Source organism: Sardina pilchardus, chromosome 4, assembly GCF_963854185.1.
Source record: "Sardina pilchardus chromosome 4, fSarPil1.1, whole genome shotgun sequence".
Taxonomy (NCBI): Eukaryota; Metazoa; Chordata; class Actinopteri; order Clupeiformes; family Clupeidae; genus Sardina; species Sardina pilchardus.
Genome location: NC_084997.1, coordinates 33,276,484 through 33,300,912, shown reverse-complemented (window position 1 = coordinate 33,300,912; position 24,429 = coordinate 33,276,484). Strand labels below are relative to the sequence as shown.

The 24,429-nt window shown below is 43.1% G+C and overlaps 4 protein-coding genes and 1 long non-coding RNA gene across 5 annotated transcripts in view; 1 reads left to right on the top strand and 4 right to left on the bottom strand.

Moving 5' to 3' along the window:
• LOC134078871 (UDP-glucuronosyltransferase 1-6-like) overlaps positions 1 to 12,250 on the bottom strand; it is a 46,796-nt gene extending 34,546 nt beyond the window's left edge. The window contains exon 1 of the mRNA XM_062535037.1: positions 11,382 to 12,250. Within this exon, the coding sequence (XP_062391021.1) occupies positions 11,382 to 12,230 (849 nt within the window). The 5' untranslated portion in view covers positions 12,231 to 12,250. The remainder of the gene's footprint in view (positions 1 to 11,381) is intronic.
• On the top strand, positions 879 to 1,610 carry LOC134077891 (uncharacterized). Its single transcript, XR_009938788.1, has 3 exons — positions 879 to 911; positions 1,375 to 1,443; positions 1,580 to 1,610. It is a non-coding gene; the product is annotated as an uncharacterized LOC134077891 (long non-coding RNA).
• LOC134077924 (UDP-glucuronosyltransferase 1A5-like) lies at positions 4,049 to 5,887 on the bottom strand. Its single transcript, XM_062533561.1, has 2 exons — positions 4,980 to 5,887; positions 4,049 to 4,074 (listed from the first exon to the last, which is right to left on the bottom strand). The coding sequence occupies exons 1-2, from the start codon at positions 5,836 to 5,838 to the stop codon at positions 4,049 to 4,051; spliced, it is 885 nt and encodes a 294-aa protein (XP_062389545.1). The 5' UTR covers positions 5,839 to 5,887.
• Positions 12,251 to 12,710: 460 nt separating the features above from the next.
• LOC134079004 (UDP-glucuronosyltransferase 1A1-like) lies at positions 12,711 to 13,744 on the bottom strand. Its single transcript, XM_062535169.1, has 2 exons — positions 12,857 to 13,744; positions 12,711 to 12,737 (listed from the first exon to the last, which is right to left on the bottom strand). Exons 1-2 carry the CDS (start codon positions 13,742 to 13,744, stop codon positions 12,711 to 12,713), a joined length of 915 nt encoding a protein of 304 aa, XP_062391153.1.
• Positions 13,745 to 14,605: 861 nt separating this feature from the next.
• The window catches only part of LOC134078872 (UDP-glucuronosyltransferase 1-6-like), a 45,623-nt gene continuing 35,799 nt past the window's right edge, over positions 14,606 to 24,429 (bottom strand). The window contains exons 2-6 of the mRNA XM_062535039.1: positions 17,618 to 18,483; positions 16,412 to 16,543; positions 15,963 to 16,050; positions 15,586 to 15,805; positions 14,606 to 15,476 (exon numbers count right to left, since the gene is read on the bottom strand). Coding sequence (XP_062391023.1) covers positions 15,191 to 15,476; positions 15,586 to 15,805; positions 15,963 to 16,050; positions 16,412 to 16,543; positions 17,618 to 18,472 — 1,581 coding nt within the window. The 5' untranslated portion in view covers positions 18,473 to 18,483 and the 3' untranslated portion in view covers positions 14,606 to 15,190. The remainder of the gene's footprint in view (positions 15,477 to 15,585; positions 15,806 to 15,962; positions 16,051 to 16,411; positions 16,544 to 17,617; positions 18,484 to 24,429) is intronic.

The window sequence follows — 24,429 nt, the reverse complement described above, 5'->3', positions numbered from 1 at the left end:
GCGGGTGGGCTTTTTTTAAAACCCGCCCCAACCCGACTTTTCAGGAGATCCAAACCGCCCCGCCCAATCCGCAAAAATATGTTCGAATTGTGACCCAAATCCGACCCGACCCGCGGAAAGGAAAAAACGCATTTAACGTCTTTCCTAGCCTAATTGGCCCACATGAGGACAACAGCGGGTTACAATGATCGGTCATTTTGACAATCTGCGCTCCTCCACACCATTCATAATCTGCAGCCTAGACATAGCTAGTGTTAAATCTCATCTTCATAACAAGTTGCCATTCATATTTCCCCTTGCAACTTCATAGGCTAGCCTACTTTTGCGTTTAACACTGCCAAGCATTTAACAAGCACAGCTGTTTATTCGTGTAGCCTATGACAGAAGCGAGGTGTTCTCGCATTGTGCACAACCTTCGATATCCCAGATCATTAGGCTCCATGTCCATAAAGTAGCGAATGCGCGATTGACTTTTTCAGTCAGTCACGCATGGCGCAATTGGGTGCTGAATTTAGAAGAAATTATGTTTTGCGCTCGACCACACCTCCTGTATTGCAGGCGCATCGCCACCTAATATGTCGGAAGTTAACAAGTGAGAAATGTGCATTTTTACTTTTTTGACCCGACCCACCCGCAATATTTAGAAAAAACTATTAGGCCTACCCAAATCCGCCCGACCCGCGGGTAAACCCGCGGATATCCGCGGGTAATGGGCTGAACCGCGCATCACTAGTGTGCATGTATTTGTGTCTGTAACGGTTAGTTTATCCCCTCCTTTCATGTGTCTGTTATGACTTTGTAGTGGGCTCTATGAACTGTCCAGGGCAAAGTCGGTCTACCCTGATGACACTCCCTGTTCCTTGATGGTAACCAAGGCTGCTGCCCTCAACGTGGTGGGTGTGGACTATAGGGTATGTTATTGAGCATGCTCTAATTTGTTTGTCATAAGTGCTATGCAATTAGCCTGGGTTTCCCATACTGCCTTGCGCGGTGATTTATTTCACGCTGCTAAGGCAGTCTGGAAACTAACGCCCCCATGTTCGCCTGATGTTGGAGGCCAATCACAGAACAGGGGAGAAAGCAAGACCATGAAGAGCTATGCAGAGACGCATTTGATTGACATCCGTGGCGCCCAATGAACGGATCTGGGCATTTTTTCAAATACGAGAAAATGAACGTCTGGTTGCCAGACCACGTCTCATTTGAGAAGTGGGAGGCGTTAGCCAGGCTACTATGCAATACATTAATCCAGAAAGTAATCATGATTATTGCAGTTACTTAAAAGTAGTCTTGAATTTGCGATTAGCCATGTTTTACCAATTCAGTTTGTTGTACAGCATGCATCATTTTGTTTATTCTTATTTTTATTGACAGAGCCCTCAGAAATAAACTGATATCAATAATTAATATGGATGGTGATTGTGGCAAGGGTGCCTCCATAAGGTAATTATCGTTTATATTTGTACATCTGATAGACTTACCTTGCTTTTTTTTTTTTTAATTCTATGATTTTACAGATTAATCAACAATAACTAATTGTAAGGCAATCTTTTTTTATTATTATTATTTTTTTTTAAAGGTGCCATCCAGAAGCCCCAGCCTGGAGCCAGTGGGTGCTATTGCAAGACTCATGGGGGATGATCTGCAGGCAAAGCTACGATTAGGTATGATAACACACAGACATACTACTGCGCAGAAGTGTAGGGTCACTTTCAAATGGCCTCTCTATTAAACTAAATAAATAAATTCCGAACATATCTAAGTGCACTCCCAAACTTTCTAATACAAGTATATGTTGTTCACATCTGCATTACTTATAACTATTGTGCCTGACTGCTTGTGTGGGTTTGCTTTTATGTGTCACACACAAGCAGAGTAGTTTGCATTGATTATATTCATGGACAGGGTCAATTGTAATGTATGCTTCCTTTCTCTTTCACAGACACTTGACATTTACTGCGAAAGGTACCATCAGAGCACCTCTCCCTACCCTGCAGGATATCTATACCAGAAAAGTACAACAACGGCCCAAAACTATTTCCAAAAGACATTTCACACCCTGACCATGGACTGTTTAAACCACTGAGGTCAAGCAGACGTCTCTGTTCCCACATGGCTAAAACAGAAAGGAAACAAGGAGTCTTTTCTCAATATGCTGCTCCAACGCTCAACCCCTGAAACATCAGTTTCGATCTTGAACACATGAGGATGTTGCCTCAAGTTTGCCTGCAGACAGTCAATATAGACAGGTGTGTTGTTTTGATTTGATGTTTAGATTGCCACGCATACAGTATCTTTACAATAATGATGGAACAAATTCTCATTTGGTTTTACCTACATTGGGATAAAAGGAACACTTAACCGTTTTTTCATATTAAACTACATTATTCCCTTAACTAAGACGAGTTGATACATACCTCTCACGTTTCAATGCGTGCACTCACTGGCTCTGGCGCGCGGCGCACCTTTGATAGCACTAAGCTAGCCCAATGCATTCATTAGGATCCAAACAGAGATGAAGTTAGAAGCGACCAAACACCTCCTGAGTAGTCACACAACCAAGTATGGTGAGACTAAATAAAACGTGGTGCATTTGTAAGCAGGTTAGAGGGATAACTATATTGTGTGGCGCAATAACATTGGGAGCACTTAGACTCTGTGCAGTAATATCCTCACTCCAAAGTGAAACTGAAAGTGCAGGATATTATTGCGCCACACAATATAGTTATCCCTCTTACCTGCTTACAAATGCACCACGTTTTATTTTGTCTCACCATACTTGGTCGTGTGACTACTCGTGTAACTGTATTTTGATAGGGAAAACATGGAGGTGTTTTGTCGCTTCTAACTTCATCTCTGTTTGGATCCTAATGAATGCATTGGGCTAGCTAAATGCTATCAAAGATGCGCCGCGCGCCAGAGCCAGTGAGTGCACGCATTGAAACGTGAGAGGTATGTATCAACTCATCTTAATTAAGGGAGTAATATAGTTTAATTTAAAAAAAAAACGGTGAAGTGTTCCTTTAGATAATTTTGATTCTAAGGGCTCTCAGGGAACAAGGAGACGATGGCCCATGGGAGCCATGCAGTTTATTTATTTCAGTTAGCCTATTGGCTGGTTTCATTTTCATTGAGCTCAATGCAATTCAACCAGCTAATAGGCTAACTGAAATAAAACCATGCCAATCTCTTGGTATGGTGAAGGGTGTGTGTTGATGTGGGGTGATTTTAATTCCAGAGTCCAAGGGGACATAGTGTCCTGGATACATGAAATAACTGCCATTTTAAAAATAAAACAAATACAAATCTGCTAACCTCTATGGAAATTTAACACATAGGTTAACATAGGCATTCCAATACTTATATCCCCTGTATTTTAAGGAACAATTTATTTTTTACGATACATTATTAATTCACAAAGAAAATGTATGTCCTTAAAGGTTGAATATTTCCTCATTTTTTCATTTAAAGCATTAAGAGCAATTTCCAAAAGATGATTTTATATTGTCAACTTTAGCTTCTGTTCCAATACATTTGGGCTTGACTATGTCATTATTTATTAGTTAAATGTTTATGATTGCTTTTTGTAATGTCTGCACCTTAAAGTGTCAAAGTGTCAATGTAGTATATAGTTCATGAAATAAAAGTTTTAAATGCTACGGAATGGTCTATTTTTCTGATCCCCAAACTGATTTCTCAATTGTAACTCCTCCTTCTCAATAGTGTCTCATAGCAATGTTTCCTCATTTGCTCTATTATTTCTCCAAAGGAGAAACAAGTTATAAATGAGACTACACTCAAACATATAGGAGATCTCCACTAGGTCTCCCCTATTTCTCCAAAGGAGAAACAAGTTATAAATGAGACTACACTCAAACATATAGGAGATCTCCACTAGGTCTCCCCTATTTCTCCTGTGTCTCAAACGAATATCTCTTTTGTGGCTCCTTCTTGTCTCATTAATATATGTCTCACCTATTTCTCCTAAGGCCATTTTAGGAGAAAGAACTGAGACAAAAATGATACTTCAATGATCCTAAAATGATCCTTAAATGAGAATCTCAATTTTGGCTCCTGAGCAACAGAAGAGATACAAATGAGAAACAATTTTTTCCTCTGGGGTTATCAACGCAAGTGCTGTGAATCTGTGATGCTTCCTTCATTAGTGATATTGATTGGTTGTCAATGGTAAAAACATCATTCTATGCGACAATATTTTGATTTAGTAGCTACTAACTACGGCGTAACTTAACTAGCAACGGTGCAACAGAAAAAGAACGCAGCGCTAGTTTAAAACTAGTTAGTTTGAACGTAAGGTTTAAGACACAACTTGCACCTAAAGTTACGATTGACCTTACGTTCAGCTGGTGCAACCCACTGCAGAACTCTCAGTTCACAAGCTAGTTAGAACACTGCCCTGTGAATCCAACTGTGACTTTTAAGCAAAGATTCTAGAACAGAGCTCCACTAAAACCTTTACTTTTAAGCATACAATCTGGCTCTCCCTGAACTACACATCCTGTTGAAGTGTTTACTGCGTGTAAAAATAAAAGTCTACCCAGCAGATTGCATCCCCCCGTGTAATTCCTGGGGAATTGCATTTCTAGTTTATGATTATTTTTCTCATTTTATGCTTGCATATTTCTCTGCAGAGCCTCCCCTACAGCTTTAGCATGTATATTTTACAAAACTACTCAATCGGTCAGTCTGCCGTGTCGCCTACCTGTCTCTCGCTTGTCTGACTCGCTTTGAACACCAGCCCAACTTTTTGACAGCAACGGTAACGCCATTATTAAAATGGGAAGAGTAATCAATTAGATTACTTGTTACTGAAAAAAGTAACTCTGTTAGTAGCATTGTTAAATGCTGTTACTACCAACACTGCCATGCACCACGTTTTGTTAACATAAATGCACCCAAAACCTAAATTATGTACACATAAAAATGGCCTGCAACTAATGGGCCATCACCAGACCAACTCAAACATACCTGTGGTAGCGGTTTTGGCTTTGTAGGCATAATCCCACCAATCATGACCATGTTGGGCATCAGAGGCATGGGGAACTCATAGGTGAAGTCAAACCGAACGAGCCACAGTGCTGCGTTACTCGCCAGCTCCACAATGGATGTGTCCCTCTGCAGGAAATCAGACGCCATCTTGTCTGCATGAACGTAAAGACGACTGCAGGCCGCAGGCTCCAGTAAGGACCTCAGCAGGTTGACGGTCCTCTCCCACAAGGTCATGCGATTGCTGTAGTGTGTGTAGCGTAGTGGCAGATATGAAACAGGGTGAGGACATCTGGTGGATATAATGTCAAGGGGGCAAGGATAAGGACCACTCATGTAGACGGACGGAATGTCCAGGTAATTCCCAACAATAATTCCAACAGGCCAGAAAGGGTCAATTAGCAGAGCATCAAACTCATAGTCCCGTAAGGTCTGCATCAGCTGCTTGTTGTACAGCATGCTTTCGCAGGCCATCATAATGTAATCACTCAGCATGTCCAGGGTGTCCCAGTAGTTCCTGAACCTCGCCACATCAGTGGAGACATCCGTGTTCGTCAATTGGAGCAGGTCTTCGTCAAACTCCTTGTCAAAGCTTTCCTGGGAGTACGGTACGGGAAAGGTCAGAGTGGTTGTGTTTTCGGAGGGGCCCAAGCTGAGACTGACCTCTGGGATCACGACCACCACCTGGTGACCCCTTCGTCCCAGTTCCTCCACCAGGAGCTTAATACCTCTCCAGGGGCTGCCGTCTGTTGGGATCACTAGCAGCTTCCCACCCTGAGCAGAGCCCAGGCACAGGAGAGCGATCAGCAGCACGATGACAGCCCGCATCATGGATGTCTGCACTGCAGCCACGGAGGAGTCTCAAATGACATACAAATGCCATGTGCTCCCTTTTCAGTGAGCTGGACTTTGCATCTTTTCTGGTTAACCATTACACAACAGAGATGACAGCCAGCCACAAAGGTAAAGAGCTATACAGCAGTGCGTTGTACAACAGGGCAGTGTGTTATGTGATCAAAAACAACCAAATTCATTCTGTGCCATCTACGGGTCCAAATTATATGAACCCATCCAGATGTTAAATTATATACTGTACTTTAAAATGTCATCTAATTGTGAAGGCAGGATGCCCAAACCCATGATAGGCCTAACATTCAACGATAGGGGAGGAAGTTAATTATTAATTAACATGTACAGTACTGTAGGTCTCTAACATTAAGCTGATTGTGGATAAGACCATGATGTCCTCACCAAACTATTACAGCTTGCAGGCAAAGATCCAAATGCAGACCGAATACATTCTGTAATGCAGCTTTTATTTTGAAGTTCTCAAACAGTAAAGGAAAATGAGTCAAAGCACAGAAGACACCATCTGAAGGAGAAGCCTAAATATAGACATTTTAAATGACTCAAAGACAAGTTGTAAAGGGTCAACCTTTTCAATTCAACACAGATAGAGGATGCAATAAACACAAGCAGATAAATCCATTCAGTTCTCATACTAGATATTTGGTAAAGGCAGGGAGAAATAATTCACCCCATTAAAGAATAATGGGGTGAAAACAATGGGATAGTCTATCCAGTGGTAGTTATAGATCAGTGGGAACGCCCCTCGAGGATCGAGCATCGAGGAGGCATGTTGAGAAGCACCTCTTGAGAGTTCCAAAAGGAGTATTTCCACGGACAGAGATTTCACTCCGTCAGGGAGCCTAAAGGGGCCCACCAGCTCTCTCCCCATGATTCTGGCCCAAAACATGACTCCGCCACCTCCTTTCTGACATCTCAGCCTTGTTGGGACATGGTGGCCATTCACCAACCATCCATTACTCTATCCATCTGGACCATATAGGGTTGCACGGCACTCAAACCTCTTTGAAAATTAGTCTCATGTATTCCTGAGCCGACTGCAGCCGTTTCTGCTTGTGAGCATTGTTTAGGAGTGGCCATAGTTTATGCACACTTGCAAACATATTGAGGATCATACACCTTGAGTGTAACTTCAGCTATTCTAAAAACTTATATTATTATGTCTTCATAAGAAAAGAATAAGCCTACATTAATTTAACTGCATAGCAATGCCTATATTAGTATTAGTAATAGTAATAATACTAAAATGATATAGCCTATATTTCCTAAGGCGTCCCCCCCCTCCCGACTATTCAGACTTGAGGCCTACAATACCTGTTATTTGATGGTTGTTTTTTGCTGGGTCAAACGCAACTAGATTGTCAACATGTCATAACGTCCCAGTGAAATGTCTGGTGCCCAGGGGAGGAAAAAAAGGGAAGAAGAGGAAGAAAAACGCGACAAAGACAGGGGATAAGTAATGTTACTATAAATATGATGTCAATTATATTATTTTGCTGTTGCAGAACGATAATCGATAACGTCATTGATCGTTAGCATAACATGGTTTGCTAATGAAATGTAACTACCCCTCATCTTTAGCCTGACGACGTCATACTCAATTCTTATCAGAATATGAGTCTGAAACTGCTCCATTCAGCTGTGATTATGGGGCGTGATTCATTGGATAGACCAAACCAAACAGAACAAGTTATTGGCTGTCAGTATCTGCGAAATCTAAGACAGAAATATGTAGCAGGGTAGGCTATGGAAAACATCCTCCTTCGTTTTTAAAAATAATTCCTTCAAACTGTATGCAATGAACAGCTGGGGAAGTGTGTCGTTAACCCAACGAGCAAACAGACATTTTTAAACAAAGGGGAACAACATCACCCAAACATGCTGTTTTAACTGGGTGAAAGTGAAACTGAAGTTTTCCCACATATCCTCGTTGGTCTAAGTGTTCAGAAATAGTTGTGCGAATCCGTGATAAAAGCTCCGTTTCAATAGCTAAGATAAACGAAAGGCCAAACTGCATGAACAAATTATGCATTCATAGCCATAGCGTTTCTGTTGCAATCAAAATCAACCTAAGCGAACATGGTCTCACACCCAACTCGTTGAACGAGGACGCATGCAGCCGTGAACGTCACTGCTGTTAATATGTCAATCATCACGTAAAGCCCGCCCTGTGAAATGTGATTGGTCCGAGCCGAAGTGTATCTCGAATAGTAGCAGCTGAACGGAGCAGTGCCAGACCGAAGTTCCCTGCAGAAAAAGAATGGAGGCGGGGCTAAACTTCGGTCTGGCATCCAGGCTACCCCATCTTACCTTCCTTGGGCAAATGTGTAAATATTAGATCTACTCAGCTGGTGTTACAATGTTAATTGCACAGACATGGTTAATTGCATTGACATCTCACGTTTTCCTAGCTTGTCAATCAAAATGCTATTCATTTTCCATAGTTTTAAACCAAGCTCAGCTACTGTAGGCTAGCTGTTTGTTGTGTTACAGTTCATGTCTACAGTGTGTTTGTCATGATAAAGGTTATAGAATAGAACTAATTGTAAATAGAATGGAAATAATTGTGGTCTTGGTTTTGATGAATTAGGAGAGGTTGTGCATAACCAAAGAGCTATCATGAACATGAGGCATGGTTGTGCCCTTCTTCATACAAACATCTTGAACTTAAAGAGAAACTATGCAGGATTGGCGATTTCATCTCCGGTTTCGGTTTCACTTTTCACTCGATTTTTGCTTGGGCTTTCTTGTGGTAGAGCAGTCAACAGGAGAACATTTGTCATCTCTAATCCTAAAAAAAGAGGCTCTCCTGGAGGTGAGGGAAGAAACTGCAGACCCTGTGGTGAGAGTGGAAGCCCAGTCTTTAGCTGAGATTGGATCCTATCACTTTTGCATTTGTACAGCCACATTTTCAGCATGTCAGTAAACTGATGCAGTCACCCTCCATGCACCTTGATGTGGCTGTTGACTTGCTAAAGAAAACCAGAGATTCCCTCACCAGTTATAGAAACACTGGATTTTCTGATGCACAAAAAACTGGTAAGGAGATGTGTGAAGAGATGATCGTGGAGGCTGAGCTCAAACAAAAAGACACTTTGCCTATGAGTCTCCAGATGAGCCCATATAAGATGCACTACAAAAACTGGAAACCATATTTTTTTTAACGTGGTTGTGGATACTGCCATCTCTTCACTTGATGAGAGATTTCAGAATCTTGGAGAGGTGAATAACACATTTGGTGTGCTCTTCAATTTCCCCAACTTAGAAGAAGAGGATCCGCTACAGAAGTGTCAAACCCTAAGCACTGCTCTGTCCCAGCCAGACATTGATGGCACAGAACTTGCAAAGGAAATGCAGAATTTTCCACCACTATCAAAGAATATGACAAACATGGAACTTTTGACCTTCCTGCATGAGTGGAAGCTGACAGAAATTTATCCCAACATGTGGGTTGCTTTGAGAATCTCTGTCACTCTTCCTGTTACAATGGCTGCAGCAGAAAGAGCTTCTCTAAGCCCAAACTGATTAAAACTTACCTGAAATCTACTATGATACAAGAACGTCTCACTGGACTTGCCATCATAAGCATAAACCATGTGTTCTCAAATCAGTTGTCATTTGATGATGTTGTGGATGGTGGTGGTGTGTTTTAGTAGCCTAGAAATCTAGATGCCCCTAGCATCAGTGCATCAGTGCATCAGCACTGACTTACCCCCCGACAGCGTCCTGTGAGCCGAGATCCAGCCGGTTTTTGATGCTGAAGAAAGTAGTCCGGCAAGTTGCTGGGGTCACGAAAGTAAAGTGTTTTTCTTCTCAAAACCATATGCGTTCAAAAGAGTGATATATTTGCACCACAAAAACGTTGTCCAGGAAAAATTCAAACCTCGTTATCACTTGGCACTATTTTTCTCGATTCATATCACTGCGCGCTACTGACAGCTGGACAACGTTTTTGTGGTGCAAATATATCACTCTTTTGAACGCATATGGTTTTGAGAAGAAAAACACTTTACTTTCGTGACCCCAGCAACTTGCCGGACTACTTTCTTCAGCATCAAAAACGATCAAAAACCGGCTGGATCTCGGCTCACCGGACGCTGTCGGGGGGTAAGTCAGTGCTGATGCACAACGTTGCTGACAGGGAACCCATATAACTTTGTGTCTTAAAACCCGAACTATCCCTTTAACATACTGTAATGGTGACTGACATGCGACCAGAAGTTGCAACGGTAACGCATCCTGCTAATTGAAAACAAGAGGATGATTCGTTTAGCGTTATCCTATTGCGTGGAGAGGGAAGGTTACGCTCATTAAAGTGTGGAAATGTTAAGTATAAGTCGAGAAGAGTTACATACACAACCAATTACACACGTTTAATTTACTTGAGCAGTGTTTGAATCATGTTTTCACTGGAAATCGTAGGTGGACCTAGCGTACAACAACTACTGTAACCTAGCCTAGCCTACCTATCGTTAACGTTACCACACAAAGCACACATTTCATTGCTGTTGACTGAGCTGTTATTCTTTTTTAGTCATATTAGAGAGAATTACCGTTACCTTAGGCCAACAGTGGTGGCTGAAGTATTCCCAAAACACAACAAAATTAAGTCTGTTATTTAAAAATACAGTGTTATTTTACTCCATACAACAACGTAACTGTGGGACGTCAAACTTAAATGCGGCTTGCTTTTTACTGTCTATGATCATAGCACGTTACCGCGAACGTTACGTTATCAAAGCAAGTGCTGTGAATCTGTGATGCTTCCTTCATTAGTAATATTTTGATTTAGTAGCTACTAACTACGGCGTAACTTAACTAGCAACAGTGCAACAGAAAAAGAACACAGTGCTAGTTTAAAACTAGTTAGTTTGAACGTAAGGTTTAAGACACAACTTGCACCTAAACTTACGATTGACCTTACGTTCAGCTGGTGCAACCCACTGCAGAACTCTCAGTTCCCAAGCTAGTTAGAACACTGCCCTGTGAATCCAACTGTCACTTTTAAGCAAAGATTCTAGAACAGAGCTCCACTAAAATCTTTGCTTTTAAGCATACAATCTGGCTCTCCCTGAACTACACATCCTGTTGAAGTGTTTACTGAGTGTCAAAATAAAAGTCTACCCAGCAGATTGCATCCCCCCGTGTAATTCCTGGGGAATTGCATTTCTAGTTTATGATTATTTTTCTCATTTTATGCTTGCAGATTACTCCTCAATCGGTCAGTCTGCCCTGTCGCCTTCCTGTCTCTCGCTTGTCTGACTCGCTTTGAACACCAGCCCCTTTTTGACAGCAACGGTAACGGCATTATTAAAATGGGAAGAGTAATCAATTAGATTACTTGTTACTGAAAAAAGTAACTCTGTTAGTAGCATTGTTAAATGCTGTTACTACCAACACTGCCATGCACCACGTTTTGTTAACATAAATGCACCCAAAACCTAAATTATATACACATAAAAATGGCCTGCAACTAATGGGCCATCACCAGACCAACTCAAACATACCTGTGGTAGCGGTTTTGAATTTGTAGGCGTAATCCCACCAATCATGACCATGTTGGGCATCAGAGGCATGGGGAACTCATAGGTGAAGTCAAACCGAACGAGCCACAGTGCTGCATTACTCGCCAGCTCCACAATGGATGTGTCCCTCTGCAGGAAATCAGACGCCATCTTGTCTGCATGAACGTAGAGACGACTGCAGGCCGCAGGCTCCAGTAAGGACCTCAGCAAGTTGACGGTCCTCTCCCACAAGGTCATGCGATTGCTGTAGTGTGTGTAGCGTAGTGGCAGATATGAAACAGGGTGAGGACATCTGGTGGATATAATGTCAAGTGGGCAATAATAAGGACCACTGATGTAGACGGACGGAATGTCCAGATAATTCCCAACAATAATTCCAACAGGCCAGAACGGGTCAATTAGCAGAGCATCAAACTCATAGTCCCGTAAGGTCTGCATCAGCTGCTTGTTGTACAGCATGCTTTCGCAGGCCATCATAATGTAATCACTCAGCATGTCCAGGGTGTCCCAGTAGTCCCTGAACCTCGCCACATCAGTGGAGACATCAGTGTTCATCGATTGGAGCAGGTCTTCTTCTAAGCCCTTTTCAAAGCTTTCCTGGGTGTACGGTACGGGAAAGGTCAGGGTGGTGGTGTGCTCAGAGGGGCCCAAGCTGAGACTGACCTCTGGGATCACAACCACCACCTGGTGACCCCTCCTCCCTAGTTCCTCCACCAGGAGCCTAATACCTCTCCAGGGGCTGCCATCCGCTGGGATCACTAGCAGCTTCCCACCCTGAACTGAGCCCAGACACAGGAGAGCGATGAACAGCGCAATGACAGCCCGCGTCATGGATGTCTGCACTGCAGCCACGGAGAAGTCACAAATGAAATACAAATGCCATGCCCTCACCTTTCATTGAGCTGGACTTTGTATGTTTTCTGGTTAACCATTACACAACAGTGATGACAGCCAGCCAAAAAGGTAAAGGGCTATACAACAGGGCAATGTATTATCTGATCAAAAACTACATTCTCTTCCATCTGCGGGTCCAAATTGATACGAGCCCATCCAGATATTAAATTAAATACTTTTTTATGTCTAGTCGTGGAGGCAGAATGCCCAAACTAATGACGGGACTAACATTCAACATTCCATTCTCATGCTACATATTTGGTAGAGGCAGGGCACAAAACACATGGAGTATTCACAGAACACAAGCAAAAATTCTACAGATTGTACAGAACACGGGCAGAGATTTGACTGAACACAGGCAAAGATTTCACTCGCAAAAAACATTACAAATGTTGAGTTCCTCTTCCTTAACATCCATCAACGCCCTTGGGAGATATTGGACAACTGTGCCATATTGGGCAAAAGCACACACACATGCACAGATTACAAGGAAATAGTAGGGCAGACACTTCAAAATTTGAAAAAAAAAAAAAAACCCAACAACAAAAAACAAATTTAAACACCCTCAAAACAAAACTCACCTGTGGTAGGGGTTTAGGCTTTTCTGCTTTCATCCCACCAATTGGAATCATGTTGGGCATCAGAGGCATGGGGAACTCAAAGATGAAGTCGAAGGTCATCAGCCACAGTGCTGCGTTGCTTGCCAGCTCCACAATGGAGGTGTCCCTCTGCAGGATATCAGAGGCCACCCTGTCTGCATGAGCGTAAAGACGTCTGCAGGCCGCAGGATCCAGTAAGGACCTTAGCAGGTTGACGGTCCTCTCCCACAAGGTCATGCGACTGCTGTAGTGTGTTAAACGCCGTGGCAGGTATGAAACGGGGTGGGGACATCTCGAGGAAGTAATATCGAGGTGACAATGGAGAGATGATTGGATGTAGATCGACGGAATGTCCAGATACGCCCCAACGATTACTCCAACAGGCCAAAACGGGTCGGTGAGCAGAGCATCAAAGTCATAGTCCCGTAAGGTCCGCATCAGATCCTTGTTGTACACCATGCTTTCACAGGTCTTCATGGCAACATGACTCAGCATGGTTATGGTGGTCCAGTAGTTCTTTAGCTTTGCCACAGCAGTGGAGACATCTGTGGTCAATAAACGGTTCAGGGCTTTTTCCTGGTCCTTAGTCATGTTCTCCTTGGTGTATGGTACGGGAAAGGTCAGGGTGGTGGCGTGCTCAGAGGGGCCCATGCTGAGACTGGCCTCTGGGATCACAACCACCACCTGGTTACCCCTCCTCCCCAGTTCCTCCACTAGGGGCTTCATGCTTGTCCAATGGCTGCCGTCTGCTGGTATCACCAACAGCCTTCCACCCTCAGCAGAGCCCAGGCACAGAAGGGCAATCAGCAGGCCAGGGAGGGCACTCCAGACTGACTTCTGTGCACCAGCCATGGCGAAGTCAGAGTCGTACAGTATGCAGCTGTGGCAGGTCATGAAGAAGTAGGCTAGGCTACCGTGGAGAGACTCACGGTGACTCAGGAGTTCATACTATGAGGTGTGTTTACTTTTCACTAGCCTGAACTGGGCGTTTTATCAGATTAATCATCAGGGAACAAAGGCACAACAAACATGTCCTTAGCGTACTGGCTGCCAGCCATTTTCAGTGCAGAGAGCCCCATACTGCCAAGCGTTTCACAGCTGTCTGTGTGTCTGATTGCTCGTCGTGCAACTAAAGTGTGTGAAGTACCAAAAGAGCCAATAATGTTGCAAGTTGAACAAAAAGGATTGTTCATGATTTCTGGTTTGATCATATTGTATTATGGACAACTTTTAAATAAAAAAAAGGATTGTTCACCACAATGCTTTAAATTACTTGACATTTTAAAGGGCTGTAGTTTTGCAATGATTAATTATACAGATATACTATTTTAGATGTATGCATAGTTTTGGTCTACAAAGACCTGTGATTTTTTGAAAAAAAAAATAATCAGAGAGGGTCACCTGCCAAATTTTGCTAAAATTGGGTGATTTTACACAGAATGACCCAGGTGCTACAGTAGATCAGGTGTGTAGACCGGTTGCTATATGCCTGCGGCTCTGAAGATAAAGACTATTGTCCAATGTGGCACTGCGGACACCTGGCAAATCAGTTCGCTAGTACGTTCTCTGTTTACAAGCCTGATTTTAGTGACAAGCTCTGCCAGATCATTGCCCAGCCAGGTGGCTTTTTCATGTCAGCGAAAAATACAAGTGCATTGGTTAACATGCAATGACATCAGTCAAACTAATATCCAAAATATTTATTTTACACATGTACATTTCAGAATAGGCTATACATTTGTAGAAAGTGTCATTCACTAATTGATATTCAGATTACGATGGTTTACCTGAAATGCATTCAATCAGAAAAGAGAACTAGTAACACTGGAATGACAAAACAGATTTAATATCAAGATTTACACAGGAGGCTGTTGTCCCGGTTACAGTGGTTTCATTGTCAAATCATATCATGTGGACGTTTTCTTTAATCAAAGCACATTTACTCAATAAAGTGTTCTGATGATGCACCTCACCAGACAGCTCACATATAGTACTCTTTACCCATTGCCAACACACATGGCAACTTCGACTAAAGGACAGGCCCTATAACAACAACAGTATTGGAATTTCCCAAGCCTACAGTTTCGCTTTCAAATATATATTTTTCCAAATAAAGATAGTGTAGGTGGAGTTATATTCATACCTAGTTGCAAAATGTGTACATTCAGTTTGTTTGTTATTGCACTTCTCAACCAGAGAGGGACAACAAGAGCAAATATTGAGTGCTTTTACCCTGCAAATAAGTGTATATTGTGCCAAAGTGCTATTCCCTCACTCACAAACAAAACTACTTGTCAACTATTCTCTCTTATTTTTGTTTTGTTTTGACTGTCCTGTACACTTCCTAAAACAGAACATACAACATTTAATGGTGACAAGAGCAAGAGTGAGTGTGGCGGTTGTTAGCAAAGTGATCACATCAAGGCTGTGGTACTGGACCCAGCTCAGCTCGTGGGCAGTGGACCGCAAGTGGTCCGCTCCTTTGTGTCTCATTACAAACTCAGTCCAGAAGACGGCCAGGTCAAGAGGTTCAATCGGACGGTCCTTGTGCACAGCCGACAGCTTCATCATATTTGCCTTGTAGCTAGAGAATTCAGGAAAAAAGTTATTTTTATGCGGTGTCATATTCAACCCATCAAACAGAGAGTTAAGATGCTTCTGCAAATACCAGTTTACAATGAAACACACTGTACCTCTTGTCACCAATGACTTTGATGAGTGCTTCCAACACTTTGGCTGTGGTCACGTCAGCAATGGACAACGACTCGGCAACACCACGTGCAACCATGCGCTGGGCGTTGTCACCCTGGTCAATAAATAGTGGGATCGTCACCATGGGAACACCGCTATATATACCCTCATAGATACCATGGGACCCTCCATGTGTGATGAAAGCCTTCACCTTCGGGTGACCTGAAAATAGAATAGAATACGACACCAAAAATAGAATACGACACCATAGAGTAACGTTGAATGGGACAAAATAACACATTGTTTTACTTATTTATTTATTGTAAAAGCAACAACTAAGTTTTTCCATCAGACATGAACTGCGTTGCATAGAACAAACCTAAAAGGTCATTTTGAGGCAACCACTTCATGAGTTTGACATTCTTTGGGGCGTTCTCAGGCACGGGTCCAGTGTACCTCCACAAAACCTGGGGGAAGACGATACAACTCAAACCATCAAAGTACACAATGCACTCTCAAGGGATCAGTTTGTTTTGTTTGATTGTCATTCAGTACATCTCTATTCTAAAAAATAACATAATTGACACTGTCAGAATGCAGATTCAGAATCAAACGCAGATCCAGTCAAACTCGTAGGAAACTACTTTTAATTGCTACCAGTTCAGACGGTAGGCAAAACACAATCCAGGGACAGGCGATCCCATCCTGTGCCAACCTACACCCAGTCCACCAGTCAGTGTCAGCATGTTTGAAACTTTAAAGCAAGCAGGCTACAGTAGGTGAACCCAAAATAATGACCACAAGCATATTTGCCAAATGCCCACTCACCCTCTGTGGAATCTGCCGGAATGCCTCGAAGAACGCTCGGGCCTTCTCCTCCGGTAACTGGGACACCATTGAGCCCAGAGTGAAGACCACAAAGCCGTGTTCACCAGATCCATTCACAAACTCCTCCACCTCCTGGAATAAAAACACAACACACATACTGTTCACAAATCCCACATCCTTGTACAAACTCACAAACCCCAGACCCATTCACAAACTTCTCCACCTCCTGAAATTACAATACAACACCATTGAGCCCAGGGTGAAGACCACAAAACTGTGTTCAACAGATCCATTCACAAACTCCTCCACCTCCTGAAATTAAAACACAACGCAAATACTGGTCATGATCCACAGGCTGCATTAGGGAACAGAATGACCCTGTTTACCACCAATTCCACTCAATGTCCTAGATGTAGCACAACAAGCAATGACAAGATATAACACATCTAACACTACACTACATTAAGAAAGCAGGCCCTCTTGGACAGTTGATAATGTACATATCTGGACTTTGAATCCCACCAGACAGGGTGTAACCAGTCTGTTGTCAGAGGCAAACATACCAGCCCAAAAGAAAAATATTTATCTGAGTTTAGTATTTATTAACTCAAAGACACAATGCTACACCCTGGGATTATCTAGAGGGCAACAGGAGCAGCCTTGAAGTTCACTTGTGTGCATTAACAGAGAAGGATTAGCTTACTCTGTTAGAGTCGAATAGGTCAGATAGAGAGTCCAGAATGAATTTCATCAAGCCAGTACCTTTCCGGAAATGGAGCTGCAGCTGCCATCTTTAGGGGAAAGTCCGTAGGAGTCGATTGCAGTAGCAACATTTCCGGAAAGGTACTGGCTTGATGAAATTCATTCTGGACTCTCTATCCGACCACATAAAGACCTCGGATACTTCGGTTTGGTTTTAGGGACCCTCTACTCACTACAACGCAAATGTCATGTTGTTTGGAACTGTAGAAGAGGTATAAAAATAGTGTTTTGTAACGGCGAAACGACATGCCCGGGTCACTTCCAGGCTAACAAGTTTTGGCTAAAAATGGTTAAATCGAACTTTCTCAAAACACATCCGAACGACATGACTTTGATGTCAATTCAACGTATGTACTCCCACTCATCCGTAAATTGATCTAAAGTGCAAGTCACTTGGGCCAAATCCCATCTACTCAAACATAAAGCAGGCCAAGTCCAACTCACCTGTGGTAGGGGTTTTGGCTTTCCTGCTTTCATCCCACCAATCATGACCATGTTGGGCATCAGAGGCATGGGGAACTCATAGGTAAAGTCAAACCGAACGAGCCACAGTGCTGCGTTACTCGCCAGCTCCACAATGGATGTGTCTTTCTGCAGGAAATCAGACGCCATCTTGTCTGCATGAGCGTAAAGACGACTGCAGGCCGCAGGCTCCAGTACGGACCTCAGCAGGTTGACGGTCCTCTCCCACAAGCTCATGCGATTGCTGTAGTGTGTGTAGCGTAGTGGCAGGTATGAAACAGGGTGAGGACATCTGGTGGATATAATGTCAAGGGGGCAAGGATAAGGACCACTCATGTAGACGGACGGAATGTCCAGGTAATTCCCAATGATGACTCCAACAGGCCAGAAAGGGTCGGTGAGCAGAGCATCAAACTCGTAGTCCCGTAAGGTCTGCATCAGCTCCTTGTTGTACAGCATGCTTTCACAGGTCATTATGGTAAAACCACTCAGCGTGTCCAGGGTGCTCCAGTAGTTGTAGTTCCTAAACTTTGCCACAGCAGTGGAGACATCTGTGTTCATTAATTGGAGGGTGTCTTCATCTAAGCCTGTGTCAAAGATTTCCTGGGTGTATGGTACGGGAAAGGTCAGGGTGGTGGTGTTCTCAGAGGGGCCCAAGCTGTGAGTGACCTCTGGGATCACGACCACCACCTGGTGACCCCTTCTTCCCAATTCCTCCACCAGGAGCTTCATCCCTCTCCAGGGGCTGCCGTCTAATGGGATCACTAGCAGCTTCCCACCCTGAGCAGAGCCCAGGCACAGGAGAGAGATCAGCAGTGCGATGACAGCCCGCATCATGGATGTCTGCACTGCAGCCACGGAGGAGTCTCAAATGACTTAGAAATACTGTATGCTCACCTTTCAATGAGTTGGACTTTGTATTTGTTTTGGTTAACCATTACACAGTGATGACAGCCAGTCAAATAGGTAAAAGGGTAAACAACAGGGCGATATCCCTGAAAATTAATGTATTAGCTGATCAAAAACCATACGCATTCAGAGGCATCAGTAAGATTGACATGAACCCATCCAGATATTAAATGACATACTGTATGATATTATGGCATGTAATTATGGCGGCAGAATGGCCAAACTAATGACAGGACTAACTGCTCTGGTTTGCTGGGAGAGTCAGACCCAAATGCAAGGCAAGGCAAACTCTGAATACTCAGGAAACTTTTTATTAGAACAGAACGAGGCATGTGTATGACACAACCAAAATCAAAGACCGATAAAGACTAAGGGAAGGGGGCTGAAATACACAGGGGCCAACAGGGTAACAAGAGACAAGTGAACATAACAAGGTATTAACAGGACTAATAATCAGGGACAGGTGAGGGGGCGGAGAGAGGGGAAATCAGGATCAGAAAGCACAGGACACAGGAAGTAAACATGAGCACAGGAAACAGGGAGTAAACACAGGAGCATGTGGCACAGGACACAGGAAGTAAACACAGGAGCCCATGGCACAGGACACAGGAAGTAAACATGAGCACAGGAAACAGGGAGTAAGCACAGGAGCATGTGGCACAGGACACAGGAAGTAAACAAGAGCACAGGACACAGGAAGTAAACACAGGAGCACATGGCACAGGACACAGGAAGTAAACACAGGAGCACATGGCACAGGACACAGGAAGTAAACAGGAGCACATGGCACAGGACACAGGAAGTAACCACAGGCGCACATGGCACAGGACACAGGAAGTGAACAGGAGCACAGGACACAGGAAGTAAAGACAGGAGCACATGGCACAGGACACAGGAAGTAAACACAGGAGCACATGGCACAGGACACAGGAAGTAACCACAGGCGCACATGGCACAGGACACAGGAAGTAAACAGGAGCACATGGCACAGGACACAGGAAGTAAACACAGGAGCACATGGCACAGGACACAGGAAGTAAACCCAGGAGCACATGGCACAGGACACAGGAAGTAACCACAGGCGCACAGGACACAGGAAGTAAACACAGGAGCACATGGCACAGGACACAGGAAGTAAACAGGAGCACAGGACACAGGAAGTAAACACAGGAGCACATGGCACAGGACACAGGAAGTAAACACAGGAGCACATGGCACAGGACACAGGAAGTAAACAGGAGCACAGGACACAGGAAGTAAATACATGAGCACATGGCACAGGAAGTAAACACAGGAGCACATGGCACAGGAAGTAAAGTATTAAGCATGCCACAGGTTTCAAGCAATAGACCTCTGAAGTTCGCCTACAAAAAGGATCCAAAGCTGCCATCTTTGCCCATATAAGGAGATCCGGGAGTTAATTGAAGCTAACTGCCTATGGCAAGTTGCATGGTAAGTTAGCTCTGGGGTAGCAAAGATCAAAGTGTGCCGTCTTCACCTACCGAAGATCACAGTATCCACTAGACGGCAGTGGACAAAACTGTGTAGTGAAAAACGTCTACATTTCTAATGTCATCATCCCTGCGAGAGTTTAAAGGGATATTCCGCCATTTTTGGAAATACGCTCATTTTCCACCTCCCCTCGAGCAAAACAATCGATATTTACCTTGTTCCCGTTCATCCAGCCATTCTGTGAGTCTGGCGATACAACTTTTAGCTTCAGCCTAGCATAGATCACTGAATCGGATTAGACCATTAGCTTCTCGCCTGCTAGCTTCATGTTTAAAAGTGACTAAGATTTCTGATAATTTTCCCATTTAAAACGTGTGTCCTCTCAAGTTAGAAAGTGCAATAAGACCAACTGAAAATGAAACCTGGCGTTTTTCTAGGCTGATTTGACATGGAACTACACTCCCATCTGGCGTAATAATCAAGGCAACTTGCAAACGTACCTAGGCGCAGTGATATCGTACGCAGCATCTGAAAATAGTCCCCATAGACATCAAGCAGTAGTAGTGCCAGTAGCTGCAAGTTGCCTTGATTATTACGCCAGATGAGAATGTAGTTCCATGTCAAATTAGCCTAGAAAAACGGCAGGGTTCATTTTCAGTTGGTCTTATTGCACTTTCTAACTTGAGAGGACACACGTTTTAAATGGGAAAATTACCAGAAATATTAGTCACTTTTAAACATGAAGCTAGCAGGCGAGAAGCTAATGGTCTAATCCAATTCAATGATCTATGCTAGGCTGAAGCTAAAAGTTGTATCGCCAGACTCACAGAATGGCTGGATGAACGGGAACAAGGTAAATATCGATTGTTTTGCTCGAGGGGAAGTGGAAAATGAGCGTATTTCCAAAAATGGCGGAATATCCCTTTAAAGTATGAAATTGTGCACTACCTTGGACAAGGTATGAAATCATATGCTTGATCATGGTACTGTAAAGAAATCTGTTGCTGATTCATAGCACAGGCAGATTCATGCAGACAAAGGCATAATAAGTAAGGTTTCTGCCAGACAAATTCATAGGATTAAGAGAGTGACTGCTAAAAATGCAGTTGCAAAGCAGTAAACGGTTATTTGAAGCCGCTGTTTGCCTCGAGTCCCGCAAACCTGAAGGTGTAGGATCCTCAAGAAGTTTGCAAGTGTGCATAAATCTACTATCGGCCACTCCTAAACAATGCTCACAAGCAGAATATATGACAACTAATGTTCAAACCGTTTTGAGTGCCGTGCAACCCTATATGGTCCAGATGGATGGAGTAATGCAGTGTTTTTCAACCACTGTGCCGTGGCACACTAGTGTGCCGTGACACATTGTTAGGTGTGCCGTGGGAAATTATCCAATTTCACCTAAGTGGTCTAAAAAAGAGTGAATAGAACATTTTCGGCTGGTGGTGTGCCTCAGGATTTTTTCAATGAAAAAAGTGTGCCTTGGCTCAAAAAAGGTTGAAAAACACTGGAGTAATGATGGTTGGTGAATGGCCACCATGTGCCAGCAAGGCTGAGATGTCAGCAAGGAGGTGGCGGAGTCATGTTTTGGGCCGGATCATGGGGAGAGAGCTGGTGGGCCCCTTTAGGCTCCCTGATGGTGTGCAAATGAGGGCAGAGTTTCTGACTGACCACTTTCTTCTGTGGTACAAAAAGAACCGTGCCTTCCGTAGCAAGATCATCTTTATGCATGACAAATGCTGCAAAGAATACCTCTGGGTCATTGGCTGCTATGGGAAGGAAAAGGAGAGAATCTCATGGTGTGGCCCCCATCTTCCCCTGACCTCAACCCTATTGAAAACCTTTGGAGCATCATCAAGCAAAATATCTACAATGGTGGGAGGCAGTTCACATCCAACCAGCAGCTCTGGGAGGCTATTTCTGACATTCTAACAGCTCTGGGAGGCTATTCTGCAAAGACATTACAGCCTAATCTCTCCAAGAACTCACAAGTTCAATGGATGCATCAATTGTGATGATATCAATGAAGGGGTCCTATGATAACATGGAACTTGTCCTGTTACGATGTTTTTGATTGAAATAACCTCTGCAATGCTGCAAATTCAACAAATTACAATTACAATTTATAGTTATTTACAACCTATAAAATGTCTTGAAACTCTGTTGTGCATAATAATGTGGAACAGTGCATTTTGAGTGTTAAAAAAAAATACTGTTATCATTGGGAGGTTTTTTCAATAACATTTAAATTATTCTCAACTGTTGATGACTTAAAAATTAGACTGACTGGCTTTTGCATCAACTATTTAGGCAAATCTGAGAAATTTGTATAATAATTTGGAACACAGTGTACTTTTCCCAGACACATTTCAACTGATTTCTCAAACTGCGGTTACTAGTTCTAAATGGATGGTTGCTATGGCCAAAGGCCAGTCGTTAGTTCTATCTCTTCCATTGTCAAGTGGGCATATCTCAGGATTCTGATGAACGTTAACTTTGAAAGATTGCTATTTTTCTTAGCCTACTGCCACCCTATTACCTAAAAGCCACCTCCGTCATATGCTAAATGTTACTATGTTCTGAACGTCTGTATTTTACAGCTTGGATGCAATGTGACAGTGCATTTAAACTATTTCATAGATGTGCAAATAACCTACCAGGACTATGGGGAATTCAACCAAGCAGTGGAGTCATTATTGTTATTCAGATTATGATGTTTAATATCAAGATTTACACAGGAGGCTGTTGTCCCGGTTGCAGTGGTTTCATTGTCATATCATGGGGAAGTTTTCTTCAATTAAAGCACATTTACTCAATAAAGTGATGATGCACTTCACCAGTACGGTGTTCATTTTAGGACATCCTCAGACTCAGGTGTCAGACTCAGAAAAACCTCTGTCATCCTCAGATAAAACTGCCTCAGCGTCAGAAAAACCTCTCTCATCCTCAGACAAAACTTTCTCAGCGTCGGAAAAAACTTTGTCATTCTCAGACAAAACCTTGTTAGAAAAACCTCTCTCATCGTCAGACAAAACTTTCTCAGCGTCGGAAAAAACGTTGTCATCCTCAGACAAAACCGTGTCAGAAAAACCTCTCTCATTGTCAGACAAAACTTTCTCAGCGTCGGAAAAAACTTTGTCATCCTCAGACAAAACCGTGTCAGAAAAACCTCTCTCATCCTCAGACAAAACTTTCTCAGCGTCAGAAAAAACTCTGTCATCCTCAGACAAACTGACAAAACATACAAACATAATTGTGATTACAGTATTTCTGTCTAAAATCATGCATGATAATAATGAATCATTCCATAGGGCACGGAATGAATAATTTAATTAGTCTGTGAACCGAGCTAACTAGCTAGCGGACGCTAGCTTAAAAAGCAATGGAAGTGAATGGCAGTAACCATGACAAATAGCTATGCGCTGCCAGGTCACTAACAGTTGAAAGACTCCACTTAAACTGTATACCGTTGCAAGTTCACTTGAGTATAAACTACCCACTTTAACTAATGTCACTAATCTTATTCAGGTAGTTGTCATTTCAAAGAAATGACACAGCTCCGTTTAAAATGCAACCTGATCTCACAGCTCATCGTAATAAATCATACGACTGAGCTACCGTCACTATCGTTTGATTTTTTACGATCCAATCGTAGAAATAGTACGATGGTAGGCCGCAGTGGGATCATAGACAGTAAAAGATATGGACAGAGCTATCACGTAGACGGCAGCAGAGACCGAGGAAGCAAATTTCAACGGTTTTTTTTAGGTCTTCTTATTTCGTCATAGGTCTCCTGCGCAGGCTCAGGTGTCGTACATGTGACGTAGGCACGTAGTCTGACCTATGGCGACGCTTTACTCTCGCTGGACGCATGCGCCTTTAACACTTTAGCATTGACTTTCGAAAAACGTTAATTACTCAGCCGATAAGACAGTTACGAGATTATTATGTCAATTTCACAATGTAGTATGTACCCCGACAATAGAAAATGTTCATATAAAGGCTTAAAACGCTTCAGCTCTAACGTAATTTGATGTCAAAGTGGCGCTTACGCCCCATAGGATTCAATGGAATGGCCAGCTAGCCACGGTCTTCTCGTTAGCATGGCGGCCGCCATACTGTCTACACTCTCAGAACGTTCGCTGCCCCCTTGAGTGGGATAGGCACTGTCCCGAAGGAGCTCGAGCGGCATCACGCTCTTGCATCATGAGGTACGTAAAGAGACGTGATTACGTTTACGTTAGACATTTCACCCCATGCGAACCGGTAAGTCTACCGCATGCGAAAGGGTAATGTTTTATTATAATTACGTGAAAAGCCTATGCTGACAGTTTGTGTCATTTGTGTATTATTTGATTGGAACATATGCAGTATATGTTTTATTCGTCAGTATATGCATTATTATTTAAGATGTTTCAGGATTGTGCCTGATC

Excerpts from the sequence above, each read along its gene's own strand:
- LOC134077924 (XM_062533561.1), bottom strand. The coding sequence starts at position 5,838 with ATGATGCGGGCTGTCATCGTGCTGCTGATCGCTCTCCTGTGCCTGGGC. Across the intron at positions 4,075-4,979 it reads GCTACCACAGGTATGTTTGA|GAGCCAAAATTGAGATTCTC; the intron begins GTTGGTCTGGTG and ends TCTGTTGCTCAG.
- LOC134079004 (XM_062535169.1), bottom strand. The coding sequence starts at position 13,744 with ATGGCTGGTGCACAGAAGTCAGTCTGGAGTGCCCTCCCTGGCCTGCTG. Across the intron at positions 12,738-12,856 it reads AGGTGAGTTTTGTTTTGAGG|TTGTCCAATATCTCCCAAGG; the intron begins GTGTTTAAATTT and ends AATATGGCACAG.